The sequence below is a fragment of the Canis lupus genome, chromosome 20 (genome assembly GCF_011100685.1).
Source record: "Canis lupus familiaris isolate Mischka breed German Shepherd chromosome 20, alternate assembly UU_Cfam_GSD_1.0, whole genome shotgun sequence".
Classification (NCBI taxonomy): Eukaryota; Metazoa; Chordata; class Mammalia; order Carnivora; family Canidae; genus Canis; species Canis lupus.
Genome location: NC_049241.1, coordinates 8132476 through 8154639, shown reverse-complemented (window position 1 = coordinate 8154639; position 22164 = coordinate 8132476). Strand labels below are relative to the sequence as shown.

At 40.1% G+C, this 22164-nt stretch overlaps 1 protein-coding gene across 2 annotated transcripts in view; it reads right to left on the bottom strand.

The window, feature by feature from the left end:
* Nucleotides 1-8599: 8599 nt before the first annotated feature.
* The window catches only part of SEC13 (SEC13 homolog, nuclear pore and COPII coat complex component), a 33599-nt gene continuing 20034 nt past the window's right edge, over nucleotides 8600-22164 (bottom strand). For both annotated transcript variants that reach the window (XM_038565654.1, XM_038565655.1), the window contains exons 6-9: nucleotides 20056-20189; nucleotides 19504-19627; nucleotides 18476-18622; nucleotides 8600-9053 (exon numbers count right to left, since the gene is read on the bottom strand). In XM_038565654.1, the coding sequence (XP_038421582.1) occupies nucleotides 8940-9053; nucleotides 18476-18622; nucleotides 19504-19627; nucleotides 20056-20189 (519 nt within the window). In that variant the 3' untranslated portion in view covers nucleotides 8600-8939. The remainder of the gene's footprint in view (nucleotides 9054-18475; nucleotides 18623-19503; nucleotides 19628-20055; nucleotides 20190-22164) is intronic.

Below are 22164 nucleotides of genomic sequence, written 5' to 3'. Positions count from 1 at the left end.
TGAATAAATAAATAAAATCTTTTTGTTGATTGGGTGCTGAGCCACCCAGGCATCCCAATAATTATATATTCTTGTTGGATTGTTCCCTTTATTAGATGTAGTGCCCTTCTTCGTCTGTTGTTACAGTCTTTGTTTTAAAGTCTAGGTTGTTTGATACAAGTATTGCTACTCCGGCTTTCTGTTGCCATCCATTTGCAAGATAAATGTTTCTCTATTCCCTTACTTTCAATCTGCAGCTGTCTTTAGGTCTTAAATGAATCTCTGGAGGCAGCATAGAGATGGGTCTTGCTTTTTTAATCCATTCTGTCACCCTTTGCCTTTTGATTGGAGAATTTAGTCCATTTACATTCAAAGTAATTACTTTTTAAAAATTTATTTGAGAGAGAGAGAGAGAGAGAGAGAGGCAGGCAGAGATGTAGGCATTGGGAGAAGCAGGCTCCACACAGGGAGCCCAATGTGGGACTCGATCCTGGGATTCTAGGATCACACCCTGGGCCGAAGGCAGACACTCTACCGCTGAGCCACCCCATGCATCCCCTCAAAGTAATTTACTGATATGTATTTATTGCATTTAATTACTTGTTTTGTGACTGTTTCTGGAGATTTTCTCTTTATCTCCTTCTTGTTTCGATTTTCCTTAGTGATATATTTGGATTTCTTTTTATTCTTTGCATGTTTATTAGTGGTTTTGATATATAGTTACCACTAGGTTTGTATATAACCTCTTCTGCAAATAGCAGTCTGTATTAAGTTGATGGTTATTTAAGTTTGAACCCATTCTTCTCTCCTTCCCATATTTTAGACATATATTATTATTTTTTAAAATATTTTATTTATTTATTCATGAGACACAGGCAGAGGGAGAAGCAGGCTCCATGCAGGGAGCCCAATGTGGGACTCAATCCCAGGATCCCGGGATCATGCCCTGAGCCGAAGGCAGACGCCCAACCACTGAGCCACCCAGGCATCCTTAGACATATATAATTATATTTTATATCATTTTTAGGTGTGTGTGTATGAGTTCCTTAATTGATTTTTAGAGAAATACTCATTTTTACTGCTTTTGTGTGTCCTGCCTTTATACTGTCACTTTTGGTCTTTCCACTCAAGAGAGTCCCCTTTAATATTTGCAGGGCTGGTTTAGTGGGCATGAACTCCTTTGGTTTTTGTCTTTCTGGGAAACTCTTATTCTGAATGACAGTCTTGCTGGATAGAGTATCCTTGGCTACAGATTTTTCCCATTCAGCACTTTGAATATATCATGCCATTCTCTTTTGGCTTGCCAAGTTTCTGTTGAAAAATCTCCAGCAAGCCCTAATGAATTTTCCCTTTTAAGTTAATGACTTCTTTTGTCCTGATGTGGGTCTGCTTTTGATTTTTGATGGGAGTTCTCTGTGCTTCCTGGATCTGGAAGTCTGTTTCCTTCTCCAAATTAGGGAAGTTTTTCAGCTATTATTTCTTCAAACAAATTTTCTGCCCCCTTTTCTCTCTTCTTCTTCTGGGACTCCCATAATATGAATGTTATTACATTTTATAGTGTCACTAAGTTCCCTGTCTATTCTCATTTTTTTTTTCAAATTTTTATTTATTTATGATAGTCACATAAACACAGAGAGAGAGGCAGAGACACAGGCAGAGGGAGAAGCAGGCTCCATGCACTGGGAGCCCAACGTGGGATTCGATCCCGGGTCTCTAGGATTGCGCCTTGGGCCAAAGGCAGGCGCCAAACCGCTGCGCCACTCAGGGATCCTGTCTATTCTCATTTTAAATTATTTTTCTTTCTTTTGTTCAGCATCATTGCTTCCCATTACTTTGTCTTCTAGGTCATTAATTTCTCTCTCTGCTTCTTCCAGCCTCATTGCCTTCAAGTGTGTTTCTAATCTCATTTACTGCACTCTTCATTCTCTGAATCTTTAACTCCTTTATCTCTGTGGTAAGGGCCTCACTGATGTCTTCCATTCTTTTCTCAAGCTCAGTGAATGTCCTTAATGATTGTTGCCTTTTTTTTTTTTTTTAAGAGTTTATTTATATTCATGAGAGACACAGAGAGGCAGACACAGGCAGAGGGAGAAGCAGGCTCCCCATGGGAAGCCTGATGCAGGACTCAATCCCAGGACCCTGAGATCACGCCCTGAGCCAAAGACAGACGCTCAACCACTGAGCCACCCCGGTGTCCCTGATTGTTGCCTTAAATTCTGCATCAGCCATGTTACTTATAGCTGCTTTGCTTAGATCTCTGGCCATGGCCTTATCTTGTTCTTTCCAGAGGATCCAGAGCCCACATTTGGTTGGCCAGTCCCTTAAATCTCTCAGTCTACAAGTTTCCTCCCTGCCCCTCTCTTCCATCCCATCATTCATTTTATAAAACAAACTGTTTGCCCTGTACATTTTTCCACATTCTGGACTTAGCTGACCAATTCCTTGAGGCTTTGTTGGACTTGTTACTCTCTGCCTGCTTCTCTAAACTGGTAGTTACACCTCAACATAGTATCTTATGAACTTTTCACTTAGTGGACTTATGACCCTTAATTATTGTCTCTACTCTTTTTATTAGGAATTATAAATTGTGATTCTTCTATTCTTTTGTACTTTTTACAGTTATTAGCGTTTTTCCTTCGATTATTTTGTTACCTTGATAGGCAGTTTGTATAGAAAAGGCAAGATAAATGCAGGATTTTAAACAATAGACTCATTTCAAAACAAAGTTGGTGTTTTAGGAACCTCCAAAGTTTTCTTCCTATTATGAACTCATGGATTTTTTTATACAAGTGTTTCAATCAGTTATAGTCATTCTTTTAGATGCTTCCATATTTGATATATTGATTCTCATGTGCTTTTGACATGACCATAGTTTTTAAATAGCTTCCTTATTTTGTCCCAATTAGAAATCCTGGGCTCATCTTGTGCATAAGATTAGAAACACATACTTCTGAGGAGGAGAAAAGTAAATTGTGAGTTCATACTGTTATTTGCAAGTAAAATTTAAGGTCTGTTTTCATTTCCTGGGTTTTACACTTAAATTTCTTTCCTTTACCCTGATGATTCTGTTTTCTAATTACCTTAATAAAATTACCATTATCTTACTTTATTTTATAATTTCAACATAGTACTCTCAAAATAAGAGTACTACATTTACCAACCATAAAACTACTAAATGCAGACTATTAGGGGTGTACATTCAAGACACTTTTTTAAAATAAAGATTTTATTTATTTGACAGAGCCAGAGAGCACAAGCAGGGGTAATGGCAGAGGGATAGGGAGAAGCAGGCTCCCTGCTGAGCAGGGAGCCCAATGCAGGGTTCGATCCCAGAACCCTAGGATCATGACCTGAGCCAGAGGCACTCAACCAACTGAGCCACTTAGGCGCTCCCATATAACTTCATAGTTTGAGTTTATTAAATATTACATGGCTTGAAAGTCAATGGTATAAAACAAGGTACATGCAGAGACTACCTCTTCTATCCCTGTCCCATCCACTGTTTCTTTTTTTCCACTATAGATAACTATTTTTCTTGTGATATTTAAAAAAAAGATTTTATCTATTCATTCATGAGAGACAAAGAGAGAGAGAGACAGAGAGAGAGAGAGAGAGGCAGAGACACAGGCAGAGGGAGAAGCAGGCTCCTTGCAGGGAGCCCTATGCGGGACTTGATCTCGGAACTCCAGGATCACACCTTGAGCTGAAGGCAGATGCTCAACTGCTGAGCCACCAAGGCGCCCTGCCCCATCTTTTTTTTTAGCCCATAAGTTATTTAGCTGTAGACTGCTTAAATTTCTAAACATTGAGGATTTTCTGAATACCTGTTACTCATTTCTAATTTACTTTCTTTATAGTCACAGAATGTGTTCTGTATGGTTTCAATTCTTCTAGATTTGTTAAATTTTGTTTGAGGGTCCAGAAATTGGTCTCTTCTTGATGACTGTTCTCAATGTACTTCAGAATGAGTTTAAATGTTGGGTAGAGTGTTCTATAAGTGCCAGTTAGGTCCACCTGAGTGATCATTGGTTTATGTGTTTTATAACTTGACTGATTTTTTTGGTCTGCTTGTTCTGTTACTGACAGAGGAATGTTGAGATCTCCAACTGTAATTGTAGATTACTTCTGTTTAGTTCTGTCCATTTCGTTTCACTTATTTGAAGCTCTATTTTAGGTGCATAAATATTTAAGATTTTTTTAAAAAAGATTTTATTTATTCACGAGACACACACACACACACACACACACACACACACACACACAGGCAGAGACACAGGCAGAGGGAGAAGCAGGCTCCATGCAGGGAGTCCGATGTGGGACTCGATCCTGGGTCTCCAGGATCAGGCCCTGGGCCAAAGACAGGTACTAAACCACTGAGCCACAACCCTTTTACTATTTTGTCACTCTTCATCTCTAATATATTTTTGTTCTGAAGTCTACTCTGATGTTAATATAGAGATTGAGCTTTCTTTTGATTACGTTTAAATAGTGTATCTTTTTTTAAAATAGAATTTTGTTTTATTTCTGTGTTTATGTTTATGCTTAAAGTGGATTTCATATAAACAGCATATAGTTAGGTCTTGTTTTTTTTTTTTTTTTTAAAGTCCATTCTGCTAATCTCTTACCAGGGGCCTTTCATTTAGTGTTAGACCTTTTATATTTATTGCAATGACCCATAAAGTTTGGTTTAAATCTATCATCTGGCTCTTTGCCTCCAATTTGTCCCACTTCTTCTCCCTCCCACCCACCCCCACCCCATCTGTTCGTTCGTTCTTTTTCTTTTCTCTTTTCATAACCACTTTTGGATTAAGTATATTTTAGGATTTCCTGCTATCTTCACTATACCGGCTTGTCAGCTATTTTCTGCTTTACTCTTTTAGTGGTTGACCTAGGATTTAAAAATACAATTTCAATATAATACAGTATACCTTCAACACATATAACATTTCAAAGATACTACAAGATCCTTACAACAGAATACTTTCAATTTCCTCATTTCCATTATTTGTGCTATTATTAATTTTATTTCTACATAAGTTGTAAGCTCACAATGCACTTAAAATAATATTTTAGATAAATGGAAAAAGTGTAAGTTACCCAGATTTTTTTCTATTCCTGGTGCTCCTTATTCCTTGGTATAGATCCATATTTTCATCTGATACTATTTTCATTTTACCTGAAGAACTTCCTTTGACATTTCTTATAATGCAGTTCTCCTGGTGATTTAGCTTTAACTTGAAAAATTCTATTTTTTCACTCTTATTTTGGAAAGATTTTTTCACTAGCTATAGAATCATAGTCTGATGATTGTCCTTTCCTTTTTTTCTTTCAGCACTTCAAAGGTGTTTATTTTCTTATGGTTTGCAAATTTTCTGATGAGAAGCTGGCTGCCATTTCATTTGTTTCTATGTAGTATGTCTCTCTGATTTTATAATTTTTATTTCAGCAATTTTATTATGGGGTCTGTATGTACGAGTTTTTAATGTTCTGCTTGGGGTTCTCTGGTTTCCTTGAATCTGTATGGTTATAATTTTTATCCAGCTTGGAAAAATTTTACTGGATATTTTTTCTGTCCCTTTCTTCCCCCCCCTTTTTTTTTCTCCTTGGGACTCCAACTTACACCTATCCTAGACTACTTGACAGTGTCCACAGGTCAATGGATTGGTTTCAGTCTTTATGTGCTTGTTTGTATGGTTTTTATTGCCGTGTCTTGACTTACTGATCAGTTACACCGCAGTGTCTATCTGCTTACTCCTGCCCAGTATATTTTTCATTTTAGATAATGAATTTTTCATTTTTGGAAATTCCATTTGCAACTTTTTGGTATCATTTTTCTTGTACTTGTTCCTTTAGATTCTTGAACATATTTATAATAGTATTTTTTTTTTTATAATAGTATTTCTTAAGGTCTGTATCTGCTAATCCCATGGTCTTTTTTTTTTTTTTTTTTTTTTTTAAGATTTTATTCATGAGAGACAGAGAAGCATAGGCAGAGGGAGAAGCAGGCTCTCTGTGGGGAGCCCTTTTGTGAGACTTGATCCCAGGACCCCAGGATCATGCCCTGAGCCAAAGGCAGACACTCTACCACTGAGCCATTCAGGCGTCCCCCCAGTCTTATTTCGTATCAATTTTTTTTCCTCTTCTGGTTATGGGCTGTATTTTCTTCCTCCTTGCACATCTGGGGATTTTGGATTGGAAGCTGGACATTGTGAATTTTGTTTTCAAGTGCTTAATTTTGCTTTTCCTTTAAAGAGTGTTGGGCTAACTTGGCACAACGTGAAATTACTGTGGACCTCAAGGCTTGGTTTTATGGTCCAAAGGAACCTCTAATTCTAGACCTAATTTAGGATGTATTATTAAGACATGATCTTTCTTAGAACTGTACCCAATGCCCTGTGTATTCTGATGTTGTTGCACTCTGGATCTTGGGCACGTCAACTATTCTCCTCTGGGAGTTCAAAAATTGTGTGCTCTGTTGGTTTCTGGTCATGAAGTGTCTTGCCTTTCATGTATGCAGGTTAGGACTTGGTCCCACTGTAGGAGACACTTCTGCAGATCTGAGGAGCTTGCCCTGAGCAGCTCCCTCTTCTCCAGGACCCTGCCTAGTAGGTTCTAGCTTAGCCTTTCTGGACTCTGACCTCTGTCTCTTCAACTTGACCACTAGACTTTGGATTATCTCCCTGTGCTTTGGCCTGGAAGCTGCTCCAAGGCTATAGGCTGGGTGACTAGGGCTCCTGCTTGTTTCCCTTACTGAAACACTACCTGTTGTCCTCTGCCCATAAGCATTTGTTTCGTGCATATTAATGTGGTTTTCTAGTTGTGCTGTGAGGGAAACTCTTATGGCTAGTACTCCTTCATGTGTTACAGTGGAAATCTTTTCGAACTCACTTGTGAGAGCCTATAAAATCTAGTTTTGTCAGTTCTCACATTGGCTTGCTGAATTTTCTGAATGGACGATTACTTGATGGTAATTCTTGGGTTACCTGGCTCATGGGACTATAAAAACTCTCCTCTTACCTATGCTACTCTTACACAGGTGTTATCGATATGGTTTGGCCCTAATCCTCAGGGTTTGAGGGAATACCTTAATTCTATTTTTTTTTTCCTCCCAGTTGCTTTTTGTAAAAGCATTAAAGAAACACTGTGGTTGCTACTCCTCTCTTACCCTCTTTATACATTTTAAATTACCCCTACATTTGTATCACTTGGTCTTGGCAAGTGCCAAGACCTTGGTCATTTCATTCACCTCCAGATTACTCTGACCCTCGGTGGTGTGAGCTACAAACAGCATAAGGCTAACCTATCACCTATCCACTGTGTAACACAGGACTAGTTCTCATTATTTCTTGATGGTAGCAGGTAGCGTAAGGAAGACCAGGCCTGTCCTTCAGGGAGCACAGAGCTTGTTAGGGAAGGTAGATGTGTGAAAAGCTAACTTGCACTAAGTTAAGTTTTTGTCTACTGAGAAGTGTATGCAAAGGGGCCTTTGTGGGTCTTTTCTCATCTGAATAAATGGATTGGAGAACAGTATGGGAACTGCGCTTCTAAGGCCTGGATTGTGCAGAACGATGTGGGAGGCTAAGGGGCAGGGCTCTGGCCTATCTTTGCTTCAAGCACAGTTGTTCCACCTTTTCCCATGTTATGCATTATGATTTAATATTTATTTCAAAACGGGTTTTGATGCTAAACAATGATGGGTGAAAAGCACATAGAGGAACTGGGGTCCACACTTCCTTGTGCACACAGCCTCCTGAGGTGAGTGGCCTGACCTTTTTGCAAAGCTTAGTGCACATAAAGGTCTGCTGTGAACATCACCCCAGATCATAGGTGAGGAACCCCCACATACTCCCTGAGTTCTGCCTGTGACAGCACCCACTCGGGAGTGGAACCAGAGCAGGACTCAAACACTGGCTTTACCGCTTGGCAGCAGACAACCCCAGGTGGGTCTTCTATCTTCTGTGACTATCTTCTCTGAGTTTCCTTATTTGGTAAATTGGGGACAAATACTTGCACTGCTCTGCTGTGTTGCTAAAGGTGTGGGGTCTCCAGTGTAGTGCCGGCTTGCAGTAAGTCTCAGTAAATGGTAGCTGCTGTTGTGATTCAGGTGAGGGTCTCAGAGCCTCTGCTAAGAGGTGATACCCGGTTCAGGCTTGATGAGGACCAGAACCATGGTCTCCAGCAGCCCCTCCTTGAACTGGCATGGCCCATAACATGAACAAAGTGTGCCCACTTCCTGAGCCTCTCTTAACTACTGGTATTTGGTTAATCCTGCCCTGCACTGGCATGGCATCTTCTGGGTCACCCACATGCATTAGTTCATCTGCGTCTTCTCTGTAAGGCAGACTTTTATTCCCATTCTCCAGAAGAGGATGTGTGCTCAGACGATACAGTCCCCGTCACTGAAGTCCACATCTGGTGTTCCTTTCACGTCACTCTGTATGGTGCCTTCAGTATAACTGGAATCAAGAGGATGTTACAAAGACAGACCACCTTTGTGTGCATGGGGGTGGGAGGGTGCTACAGGAACCTGGGTCTTGGTGAACCTTGTTCTAGTATACTGACGTTGTAGCAAGAATAAAAATAAGTGTTTTAGGGAAGGGTTAGGGTAATGCAGGAAGAATTATAAGCAATATGAATTTATTTAACTATTTTGGAAACAAAACCCCCTCCCAAATAATGCCTGAACCCAAAAGGTACATAAAAATGGCCAAAAATATTTTAAAATAATAGATCTGAAGATCATTTGTAGTTTTTTCCTCATAACATGAATGCTTTCAGCAGGACAGTAAATTACAAACCATATCAAATCATGTTAAGGCAGATGATCAATCTGGCTGCATTTGTAACTACTCCTGGGAAAGTAATCGTGTTGGAGCTGTTCCTCCCAGCTATTTAGTCAGTTGGTCTAGGAAAGGGCAGTCCTGGAGTCAGCAGGTGAGGAGCTGGGCTTGCCTGTCTGGTCACTGCTCGTTCTGCTGGCCCTCTGTGACAGAAGCAGACACGGATCCCTGGCCCTTGTTGACATCACTGATGCACACCCACTGTCCGTCAACAGACTCCTTCCACAGGGTCACCTGCAAGTCAGCACACACACAGCCTGTAATGGGTCTGCACCCCTCCCTCTGCTGTCCCCTTCCCAGGGCCTCATCAAAGGCCCTGACTCACAGCTTGTGAGTCTACAAAAATCCACACAGATTAAGAAAGGAGGTGTACAGAGAGTGACCCCACCAAGATGATGACAAAGGGTGTTCCTGACTTAGCACCCCTCTCACAGAAGAACTTATTCATGAACAAGAAACCAGTAAATGAATCCTAAAAGACAAAAGCGAGGCTGAAGCACCTCCCTCCACCATAGAGACCAAGATACTGTACCAGAGTAAGTAAGTGGGATATCTCCAACCTATGATTCCTCCTCCAGAAGGAAGAGAGCACAGAGGGGACATCCAGTTATCCAGTGTTATAAGACATCAATCTGTAGGAGCCCAGACTCTGTATTCTGCCCCATGGGGATGGCAGGCACACACTGGGAATGTGATTGTGACTAAGTGGGGACGGCCTCGTATCCAGAGAGCTTATTCAGGAAAATCTGTGCGGTCCCTCAAGTTGGGCTGCCCAGGTAAGCAGAGGTGGGCCCACTAGCCCATCTGACAGCAAGGGCTCACTCTACCACCTGGAAGTGGCATGACCCTGCAATTCTAGCAGAGAGGGGGACAGGGGTGGTGGGGAGAGCTGGTGGTCCTCACAGCAAAAGCCAGTGGCCTTATTTCACAGGAAACTTGGGGACAGATTGGCTTGAAGTTAAGACCACAAGAAAAGTATTAGTGGCCTTACAGTTGCTTCTCCCACTGTGCCAGGGCAGGGAAATACATTTTGTATCTAAGCAGTGATACATGCATGTGGGAAGCTGAACAACCCTGCTTACAGTGGCACTAGAATACAGTGCACAGCACCTGGCTTCCCATCTGCAGAGTACGACCAGTGGCCTCACCTAACCAGATGTTCAGTCTACAGTCTTGCCTAGTATGGGTCTCCAAACAAGCTGTGTAAGCTCTGGCTGCTGTCCTGCTGCCCCATCAGGCCAGAGAAGAAGAAAAAAAATCCAGGGGATTTGTTCAGCAGGCTTTCGGGCCCTTTGTACAGTACAAGCAGATTTGGGATTTCAAGGTGCTGTCGATACTTACTGAGCAACTATTATGAATACCAGGCATGGGCCAAAACTTTTAGAAATGGAGTCTCTAATTCTTTGAAAGCTAATATGAGGAATAATATGAGCTACTTTTCTCCTGAGTAGATATGTCCCTTCTCTAGGCCAAATGACAAAAATGTCCATTTTACTTTCATATAAATGCCACATACATCCCTGTTGTCTTTTTCTGATTTCCTAGACTCATCTATTGCTGAGTAGGAAGCCAAGCCAGAGAATCTGATCCTCTAGCCTCACCTGGGCAGGGAACTAACAGCTAGCAGTCCTACTTGCACTTCATGTCAGGGGACTACCCCCTATCCTAAGAGCTCAAATACTTAAAAACAGACCTTAACCAGTGGCTGCACTTGCCCAAAAACCTTGCCAGTAGGACCAGAAACCCAAACTGAGCAAACTGATTAAAGTGCCCCAGTGAACCTGCAAAGGCTAGAAGAGGAGACAGATACCAACATGAGGATCACAGAAAACCACGTAAATATATCACCAAAGGAAATAAAGCTCTGACTAAAGAAATGAAAATCTATGAACTGTAGGACAAAGAATTCAGAATAATCCTCTTCAGTTTAGTGAATTATAAGCATGTATAACTAAATTAAGCTCAACAAAAATAGACACCATTAAAAACAAACCCACCAGAAACCCTAGAGCTAAAAAACACAGTAACTGAAAAATTTAGCAGAGTTTCAAAAGCAGGGTTGACCACACAGAAGAAAGAAATCAGCAATGTGGAGGACAGGACACTGGAAATTACCCCGAGGAACGGAAACAGAAAAACAGTAAAGACTGCAATGGGATGGAATGAAAAGCAATATTCACTTAAAGAGAATTCCAGAAGATGAGAAAGGGACATAGAGTATATTTCAAGCAATGAGCCTGAAAACTTCCCAAACCTGGGGAGAGAAACCGACATCTAGATCCAGGAGGCCTAAATAGGTTGAATCCAAACAGGCTACAAAGACACATACGTTATAACTCTCAAAAGTCAAAGAATTTTAAAAGCAGCTAGAGAAAGAGTTACATACAAGGGAACCACCATAAAACTATGAGCAAATTTCTCAATAGAAGCTTTTCAGGCCAGAAGAAAATGGGATATATTAAAAACAAACAACAACAAAAAAACCTGTTAACCAAGAATAATATACCAAGTAATAAAAGTGTCCTTCAGAAATGAAGAAGGGATGGACTTTCTACAACAAAAACTGAGGGAACTCATCACCACTATACTTGCCTTATGAGAAAAGCTAAAGGGAGTTCTTTCAATAGAAGTAAAAGGATGCTCATTAACATTATACAAGGCAGCATAAAACTCACTGGTAATGATAAAACATAAAGTTGGATTCTGTAATATGGTGATGGTGGTGTGTAATTCACTTACAATTCCTTTAAAAGTTAAAAAATGTAGTAAAAAAAATAACTGTACCTACTGTTAATAGCTATACATTATAAAATATGTAAATTTTAACATCACTAACCTAAAATGTAAGGGAGAGAAGTAAAAGTGTAAAGATTAGAAATTCTATTGAAGTTAAGATGTTTTATGTAAGCCTTACAGCCCACAAGGGAAAACCTGAAGTATTAGACAAAAGAACATGACAAGTCAAAGCATACTGATACTTTAAGACATCAAAACACAAAAAAAGGATAAGAAACAATTAACAATGGATCAACAGAACATTCAGAAAACAATAAACAAAATGGCAATTGTGTAAGGCCTTACTAATAATTACTTCAGATGTATTAAACTCTCCAAACAAGACAAATGGCTGAATGAATACAAAAACTAAGATCCATCAATATGTTCATGCAAGAGATTCACTTTAGCCTTTAAGACAGAGACTAAGAAGGAAAGGAAAAATCTATTTGAAGCAAATGGTAACCACAAAGAAAGAAGAGGTAGCTATAGTTAATATCACACAGACTTTAAAAATAATAAAAAGAGACAAAGCGGTTAACACATCAAGAGAATGTAACAATTCTAACTATATAACTATTCTAACTAAACAGAGAAATAAAGAGCAACAATGGACAGATCATCCAAACAGATATGTCACACCACAAAACAAGTCTTAACAAATTAAAAAAAAAAACCTGAAATCAAACCAAGCATCTTCTCTAATTATAATGGTATGAAACTAGAAATCAATAACAAGAGGAAAGAGAAATTCACACACACAAATTAAATACTCTCTTGAACCATGGATCAAAGAAGAAATGAAATTATTTTGAAATGAAAATAGAAACACAATATATCTAAACTAATAGGATGCAGCAAAAGCAGTTTTTGGGGAGAAGTTTATAGGAATAAAAGCCTAAATTAAGAAGCAAGACCCATCCCACATAAATAACCTAATTCTATGCCTTAAGGAATTAGAAAAAGAACAAACTTCACCCAAAGCTAGCAGAAGCAAGGAAATAATAACTATCAGAGCAGAAATAAATGAAATACAGAATAGGAAAACAAAAGAAAAGATTAGCCAGGGATCGATCCCTGGGTGGCTCAGCGGTTTAGTGCCTGCCTTCCGCCCAGGGCATGATTCCGGAGTCCTGGGATCGAGTCTCACATCAGGCTCCCTGCATGGAGCCTGCTTCTCCCTCTGCCTGTGTCTCTCTCATGAATAAATAAATATTAAAAAAAAAAAAGATTAGTCAAAAGAGCTGGTTCTTTGACAAGATAAAACTGACACAACTTTAGCTAAACTAACCAAAGAAAAAAGAGGATCCAAAACAAAATTGTAAATGAAAAAAGAGACATTCCAACTGATAATCACAGAAATACAAAGAAAAATAAGACACTATGCTGAAACACCTGTGCCAACAAACTGGTCACCCTAGAGATAATGGACAGATTCTTAGAAATCTAGAACACTACCAAGGACTGAATCAGGAAGAAACAGAAAATCTGAATAAAAAAATTTACTTTTATAAAAATTAAAGTATAAAAATTCCTATTTTTTCTGAAATAGGAAATCCAAATAAGTAAGGAAAATGAATCAATCAAAAATCTCCTAGTGTAAAAAAGCCCAGGACCAGATAGATGGTTTCACTGGTTTATTTATTTATTTGTACATATTTTATTTATTTATTCATGAGAGACAGAGAGAGAGGTAGAGACAGGCAGAGGGAGAAGCAGGCTCCATGCAGGGAGCCCGACGTGGGACTTGATCCCGGGTCTCCAGGATCACGCCCTGGGCTGAAGGTGGCGCTAAACCGCTGAGCTACCTGCGCTGCCCTCACTGGTGAATTTAACCAAACATTTAGGAATTTTATATCAATCCTCAAAATCTTCCAAAAAGAATTATAAAAGAAGAAACACACCCACACACTCATGAGGCTAACATTACTCCAATACCAAAGCCAGGAAAGAAAATTACAAATAACCCTGATGAAATAGAAGCAAAGTGAATTTGGCAGTGTATTAAAAGGATCATTTCCCATGATGAAACAGGAGTCATACTTGGAATGCAAGGATGATTCAACACAGGTACATCAATCAATGTGATACCTCACAATAGAATAAAAGAAGAATCCTATCTACTCAGTAGATGCAAAGAAAGCATTTGACAAAATTCAACATCTGTTTATAATAACTCTTAAAGGCCATATGTGATAAACCCACAGCTAATATAGTATTTTTCAACACAGTAGGAGAAGTCCTTGCCAGAGCAGTCAGGCAAGAAAAAAAAAGCATCAGAACTGGTAAGGAAAAACTAAAATTGTTTCTATTTATAGATGACAGATTTTATATACAGAAAATCCTAAAGATCTCATCAAAAAACTTAGATCTAAACAATGAATTCATTAAAGTTGGAGGGTACAAAATTAACATACCAAACAGTAGTGTTTCTATACACTAAGAACAAATTATCTAAAAAAGAAAATGATCCTTGCAATAGCATCAAAAACAAAATACTTATAAATCAACCTAACCAAGGAGATGAAAGATCTCTACTCTGCAAACTACAAGTCAGGGATAAAAGAAACTGAAGGCACAAATAAATGGAAAGGCTTCTTGTTCACAGATTAGAAGAAATCATATTGTTAAAAGGTCAGTAGTAACAAAAGCCATCTATAGATTCAATGCAATTCCTATCAAGATTCAAAAATTCAAAAGGCCTTTTTTTTTTTTTTTTTACAAAAGTAGAGTCCTAAAATTTATATGGAACCCCAAAAGACCCCAAATATCCAAAGCAATCCTGAGAAAAAACAAAGTGAGAAGCATCATACTTTTTGATTTTAAGCTACAAAGCTACAGTAATTAAAACGGTATGGTACTGGCATAAAAACAGACAAACAGATCAATGGAACAGAATCAGAAATAAACAGAAAGCTCAGAAATAAACCCAAACATAAATGGTTAACTAATACTTGGCAAGGGAGCCAAGAATACTCAATGGAGAAAGGACAGTCTCTTTAATAAATGGCGGTGGATAAAACTGGATACTCTCATGTAAAAGAATAAAACCAGATCCTTATCTTACACTTCTCACAAAAACTATAAGACCTGAAACCATGAAAGTCCTAGAGGAAAATACAAGAAACAAGCTCTTTGGTATGGATCTTGGCAATGATTTTTTGGATGGGACACCTAAAACACAAGCAACAAAATATAAAGTTTAACGCAAAGAGCATTAAACTAAAAAGCTTCTGCACAGGAAAACAGTCAACAGTTGTGAAAAAATGTTTGCAAATAATACATCAGATAAAGAGCTCATATCCAAAATGTCCAAAGAACTCCTAAAAATCAATATCAGAAAGTCAAATAATCAAATTAAAAAATGGGCAAAAGATCTGAATAGAACATTTCTCCAAAAAAGAATCTATAAAGGCCAACAGGTACGAAAAGGTGCTCAACATAACTTATCACTCACTGGGGAAATGCAAATCAAAACCACAGTAAGAAAGATTTCAACCTCACACATGTTAGAATGGCCATCATCAAAGAGATAAAAACACAAGCACTGGCAAGGATGTGGGGAAAAGGGAACTCTTGTGCACAGCTGGTGGGACTATAAACTGGCACAGCTGCTATGGAAAACAGTATGGAGGATCCTCAAAAAATTAAAAATATTACTGTATGATCCACCAATTCAACTTCTAGATATTTATCTGAAGAAAATGAAAACCCTACCTTGGAAATATCTGCACCTCTATTTCACAGTACCATTACTTATAATAGCCAAGACATGGAAATGACCTAAATGTCTACCGACAGATAAATGGATAAAGAAGTTATGGTACATATATCCAATGGAATATTATTCAGGCACAAAAAATGAAATATTTGAGACCACATGCGTGGACTTTTTTTTTTTTTTTTTTAAAGATTTTATTTATTCATTCATGAGAGACACACAGAGGCAGAGACACAAACAGAGGGAGAAGCAGGCTCCATGCAGGGAGCCCAACGTGGGACTCGATCCCAGGTCTCCAGGATCACGCCCCGGGCTGAAGGTGGCGCTAAACCACTGAGTCACCCAGGGTGCCCACATGCGTGGACTTTGAGGGCATTATGCTAAATGAAATAAGAGAAAGATCAACACTATATATCTCATTTATATGTAGAGTCTAAAAACAAAACCGAAAACACTCATAAAAGATCCAAAACCAATCACAGAAGAGTTCAGATTTGTAGTTAGCAGAGCTGGGGGTGGAGGGTCAAGAGGTACACACTTGGAGTCCTAAGACATGGAAGTACTAGGGATGTAATGACAATAGCTCACACCACTATACGGTCTATATGAAAACTGTGAGAGACTAAATACTGTGAGATGAGAGGAGTTCTCATCACAAGGAAAAACTTTTTTGCTTTCTCTTTTATTGTACCTATATGAAATGATGGATGCTAAACTTACTGTGATCATTTCACAGTATATGTAGGTCAAACCATTATGCTATACACTTTCAACTTATGATGTAAGTCTATTATATTTCAATAAAACTGGAAAAAGAATATTTTAAAAAATAAAAACAGTGGAGAGGGGGCAGTGTTGGAAATAATTCTGTAACACAAAGTAACAGTAATAGTAGTAATAAATAATAATGTGAACAGGAATGTCGTTTTAACCAAGTTGCTGTAACTTCTGTGAGGATACAGGGGAAGAGAACAATGGTTCTCAAAGCGTGGTCTCTAGACCAAGACATCTGCAGGACCAAGAACTTGTGAAAACCACAAATTCTTGGGTCCTCACCCAGCTGAAATTCAGAAGCTCTGGGGTGGGCTTGGCAATCTATGTTTTAACAAGTTTAATACTAAAGTCTGAGAAGTATGCTAGAGGAAGATGACAGATGAGTATGTTATTTCTACACTGAAATAAGCAGCAGAAGAAATGCTAAGCATCGAAAAGGTTTGCTCCTGGAGAATGAAAATTAGGAAACTACATTAATAAATCATAACCTAATAAAAACTACTTAAGCTATGTACATGTATTTGATTAAAAAAAAATTTTAAGAATTTCTGCTTTATTTATTTATTTTAAAAAAGATTTATTTATTCATGAGAGACACACAGAGAGAGGCAGAGACACAGGCAGAGGGAGAAGCAGGCTCCATGCAGTGAGCCTGACATGAGACTCAATCCCAGGTCTCCAGGATCAGGCCCTTGGCTGAAGGTGGCACTAAACCGCTGAGCAACCGGGGCTGCCCAAGAATTTCTGCTTTAGAGACAGATTGTTGACTACAGATGCACTGCACAGAATGCTCTAGACTGAAAATCTACCAAGTCCTTTAGTGAAGGAATAAATACTATGCAAACAATAGAGGTGAGCTCCTTGTAGGAAATAGGCTGATAAAGATCAAGAAGTGCAAAAGAATAATGATAGCAGACTGCAAACACGGAAAGTACAACCAGGCACTCCCTACTGCCTTGTAAACACTACAGTAGGGCTGCTCCTCAGTCAAGTCAGGGTCTGTTGGCCTGTTCTGGGTGCCATCAAATCTGGGGTCTAGTCCTGGCTCAGGCACTTACTAGAAATAAAAAGAGGGCTAGTTTTCTTTGAGGGTCACTCTAGCTCTAAAATTCTATGGCTTTAAGACAGGGCCTGCTAGATCTTTCTGGAATCACTACACATGAAAGGTATCCCCAGCCTGGATAAAAACTGCCTGCAGAGGATCTCAAAGGTGTGTTACTTGTACACCCATGTGCACAGCATTACTGATAAGAGCCAAAGGTGAAGCACCCCAGGGTCCCTCTATGTATGTATGGATAAATACAATGTGGCAGAACAGAGTATGATTCAGTCTTGAAACAGACACGTGGTACAACAAAGATGAGAACACTATAGGATTCCACTTACAGGAGGTCCCTAGGGCAAATTAACAGAGGCATGAAGTAGGAATGGTGCTTACCAGGGATAGGGGTGGGTGGGGGTTAGTGTCCAGTGAGGACAGAGTTTCAGCTGGGAAAGACGAACAGTTTAGAGGTGGATGGTAGGTGATGGCTGCACAATAATGTGAATGTTCTCCAAACTACTGAACTATACACTTAAAAATGGCTAAGATGGGGAAACTTTATACGTATTTGGTCATGATTAAAAAAGCTGCCTTCAGAAAGGAAGAGGTAACAAGTCACTGCCATCTCTCTAGCTGACCCCTCTCCTCTTAGGCAGAAGATCTGTAACTTTATACGGCAGGGTTCAATGAAGTGGTCAGAATTTTTCAAGTGCATTTGCTTTGTTGCTATAATGTTCCTGAGCTACTTTTTGTTTTACTGTTTTCCAGTGGCCACTTTGTCTCCATGTCTCTCTTCCTTTGTACGGCTCATAGTGCAGAAAAGGTATACATACAGTGGGTGAATAATAATACCCATGAATTACACAGATTTTTAGAAATATGCCTCTTTGGTGTCTGACAAAAACCTTCAATCTTTATGCTTTTGTTTATGAGATTTTTTTTTAATCTATTAACTTTTGAGCAGTGCTAACTGAATGTCATCATGAAGACAAGGTGGTAAAATGGTGACAGTGATGGACTACCAGGGCAGTGGGTTTGGATTTAACTTGGGCCTGATTACAAACTCTTCCACCTAATAGCTTTGTGGCCCCTCTGCAAGTCTAACTACCACTGTCAGCTTCTTTCATATTTGCAAAAGGGGGGGACAAACCACCTCGGGACAGTAGGTGGAGGGGGGAAGGGCAGGGGATTGTAAGATTTAATGATATATTTAAGAGATGTGCTCAAAACAGTCTTCATTAAGGCTCCTTCGAAGCCTAACCTTATATGGAGAATTCAACTGCACTTTTTAGTGGGTGAAGACAAACAAAGCCCTGACCACCATGTCATGGAAATGGACTGTACCTTATTGTCTCCGCCCGAGACAGCCAGGATGTTGGCTGTGATAGACCAGCTCACATGCCACACAACATCATTGAACTTGTGCAACAGTTTGGGTGACCATGTATTGCCTGAGGTGTCATCACAAGTCCAGATGAACACACGACCGTCCTGGGAAAAGACAGGTTAGAATCAGGGAAGGTAAGGCAAGGATCTTGAACTGGGGATATCCTCTCTATTTAGAGCCATATTGGACTTTTGCAGGAATGAGGTGGGATTTAGCACAATGCACAGCCAAGACCGTCCTGGGTGTGCACAGATGTGATGGCCAATTTCCAGCCCAGCATTATCCCTTTACCCCAGGAACATATTTTACATTGGTTGTGTCTCCCAGGTTCTTGTGCTCATACTGGTTTCAGGTATGAACTTTATATGGCTAACTCTAAAATGTTCTCTAGGTTTTCCTCATGTCTGCCAAATCATCTCGTTTTGCCTTTGGCTCTAATTTTCTCAACCCAAGGGGTATGGCTGTCTATAAACCAAGCTCAGAGAATGAGAAGGGACAAGTTTAAAAAGTCCTCAAATTTAGAACCAAACATAACAGGCTCAAGTGAAGCCTGGCTAACCTTTGTCTATGGTGGAGTTAGCATATAATTTAAGGCTTGTCCTTGGTTTTTCCTTTGTGATCTGTCTGTGAAGACTGATCTAGGTGAGCCCAAGATCCTAGGACTTCCAACTATCCTGGTCCCTGCTTGGGAACACTCTCAGAATGCACCTGGGCAGCTCTCTTCACCAGCTGCATAATGCTGAGGGGAAACTGGTCTGGAGTTGGCCCAACTCATAGCTCAGTGGAGGTAAGCCACTTGTGCCTTCTGATCAAGCCTTCTCCACAAGATGACCTGGCTCCTAGCACTGTCCTACTTGCACTAGTCCAGAGGTGCCTGTTGCCTTGCCCTTACCTTTTTAGACTTTACCTTAGGGGGACTGTAATGGTCGATGGGACTTACTCAGAGATTAAACAACACGGGAAGCTCTCATGGATCTGAGCTGACCTGGGAGCAACTGGCGATGGTGCTGGTAGGCAAGCCAATGGAGGGGGCCCAGGCCACATCTCGAACCCAGTCACTGTGCGCTTCTAGTTTCTGTTCCTCCTTCCACTGGCCATCCTCCTCCTCCCTAACAGAGGAGACAGAAAGGGAAAATGCAGCAGCAGGTAGCAGCCCAGGTGTGTTTCCCACACCTCCATTGTACCCCCACCCTGTAGGCTCTGCAGGGGCCAAGAAGCTATTCCATCTTTTTGATTTCATTCCTTGACCTTGTAGATTTTTACTCAGTTCATCAGCTATAGAAGAATATTCCACGAAATGCTGTTTGTCCACAGCCAATGGCTCCAAGAATTGGGAATCAGGTAAAGAATTAAAGTACTTGAGCAAGGCCAAGTTGTTTTTAAAGGATGTCCTCTGACAGACTGAAAACCGTATTCTGTAGGCAGGAGGGGAAAAGAAGGGGATCCCATTTCTTCAGAACTGTGGCTGAGTCACAGTAGATAGCAGGGTAGAAGGTAAGAAGTGTCCCCTTGAGGGAAGTCCACCACACCCACTTACTTCCACAGTTTGATGAGGTTGTCACAGCCACCCGAAGCAAACTTCTTGATGTAGTTGGGCTTCTGTCCCGATGGCTGGTCTATAAGGCTTCCAGGTACAACAGCAGGGGCCCAACTGACGGCGTTGCAGCCAATCTGTGAGGAAAGGGTTGGGGTGACTGCCCTTTAGCCCTGCAGCAAAGCCCTGCTTCTGCAGACTCAAAGCTGCAGTGTATCCCCCTCCAATTCTCAGGACAGGATTATGCAGGACCACTGTTTTGTTTTGTTAAGGATTAGCCCCCATAATGCTCCTTCAAGGAGTCCTAACAGTACATGTATTTTTTTTTTAATTTTTATTTATTTATGATAGTCACAGAGAGAGAGAGAGGGAGGCAGAGACACAGGCAGAGGGAGAAGCAGGCTCCATGCACCGGGAGCCCGAGGTGGGATTCGATCCCGGATCTCCAGGATCGCGCCCTGGGCCAAAGACAGGCGCCAAACCGCTGCGCCACCCAGGGATCCCAGTACATGTATTTTTCAGCAATATACATTTAAAGTAGGAGTTAGGGACTCCCCAGGAATTTTTAAAGAAACAGAACATTAAAAAAATATAGGAACAGAAAGCACAGGTTCAGAAAAACATGCAAAGTTTAATGAAGTACTACTCTAAAGCACTCTTGTAACCACTACCAGTTCAAGATATCAAATTGCCATTTACCCTGGAAGCCCTGTCATTATGTCCCACCTGAGTCATAGCCATTCTTCCTTGGCAACATTTTCCTGACTTCTGATTTCTTCCTTTTTTTTCCCCTTCAGTTTTGTCACCCAAATATGCATCCCTAGATACTATACTGTCTCACCATTTAAATTTTTTAATTTAATTTTATTTTAAAGATTTTATTTATTTATTTATTAATGAGAGACACAGAGAGACAAAGAGGCAGAGACACAGGCAGAGGGAGAGGCAGGCTCCATGCAGGGAGGCCTACGCGGGACTCGATCCCAGGTCTCCAGGATCACGACCTGGGCTGAAGGCAGGCGCCAAACCGCTGAGCCACCCAGGGATCCCCAATTTTTTATTGAAAAATTTTTTTTACATCTCCTTATTTATAGATTCCCCCTAATCTTTTTTTTTCCTTACCATTTTTTTGTTGAAGAAAGACCAGTCATCTGACTTATAGACTCTCAGGCTGATTTGCTATTTCACACTCAGACCTCTGAATTCCTAAAAATTGTCAGCTGGATCGCAGACTGGGTCAGAGTCAAGTTTGACTCCTTTGTTAAGACTGCAGGCAGTAGGATGCCTGGGTGGCTCAGTGGCTGAGCCTCAGCCTTTGGCTCAGGGTGTGATCCCAGAGTTCCTCGATTGATCGATCGATCGTATAAGGCTCCCTGTGCGGGGCCTGCTTCTCCCCTCTGCCGGTGTCTCTGCCTCTCTCATGAATAAATACATAAAATCTTCTAAAAATATTAAAAAAACACTACAGGCAGTAAATTATTCTTACATTGGGAGACAAATGACATCAGGTTGTCTTTTTATGGTATTAGTACCTATGAACAATTTATGCCTCTTTTAATTCATTGGACATTACAAAATGGTGATATTATATTCATTTCTTTGTTATTTATTATATAGAATAATCTAGACAGGGGAGATCTCCCTCATTCATATTTGGCTCCCCATGGGTACAGATCAGATTGGAAATGTAGGATAAATGTTTGACACATTCTTCAAGGATGAATGATTCTATTATTTTTTATTTTTAAAAATATTTTGTTTGAGAAAATGAACAAGAGAACAAGCAGGAAGTGTGGTAGGCAGGAAGCAGGAAGCCTGATGTGAGACCTGCTGCTCTGGGATCCCAAGACCCTGGGATCATGACCTGAGATGGAGGCAGATGACTGAGCCACCCTGATTCTCTTTATAAACTCATGGTTTTAAGCATATTTGATGGGTTTCAGTTCACTGCAATTATTCTTATTTTTGACACCTAACTGTAGTACGTGTTCAAATTGGCTCCTCTGACTTAACTATATCAAAATATGTCTTTGATCATTTCTGTTAGAGGTATCACAAAATGTCCCAGGCTTATTTCATACATTTCCTGCCTCAGACCTAAGATCAGCCAGT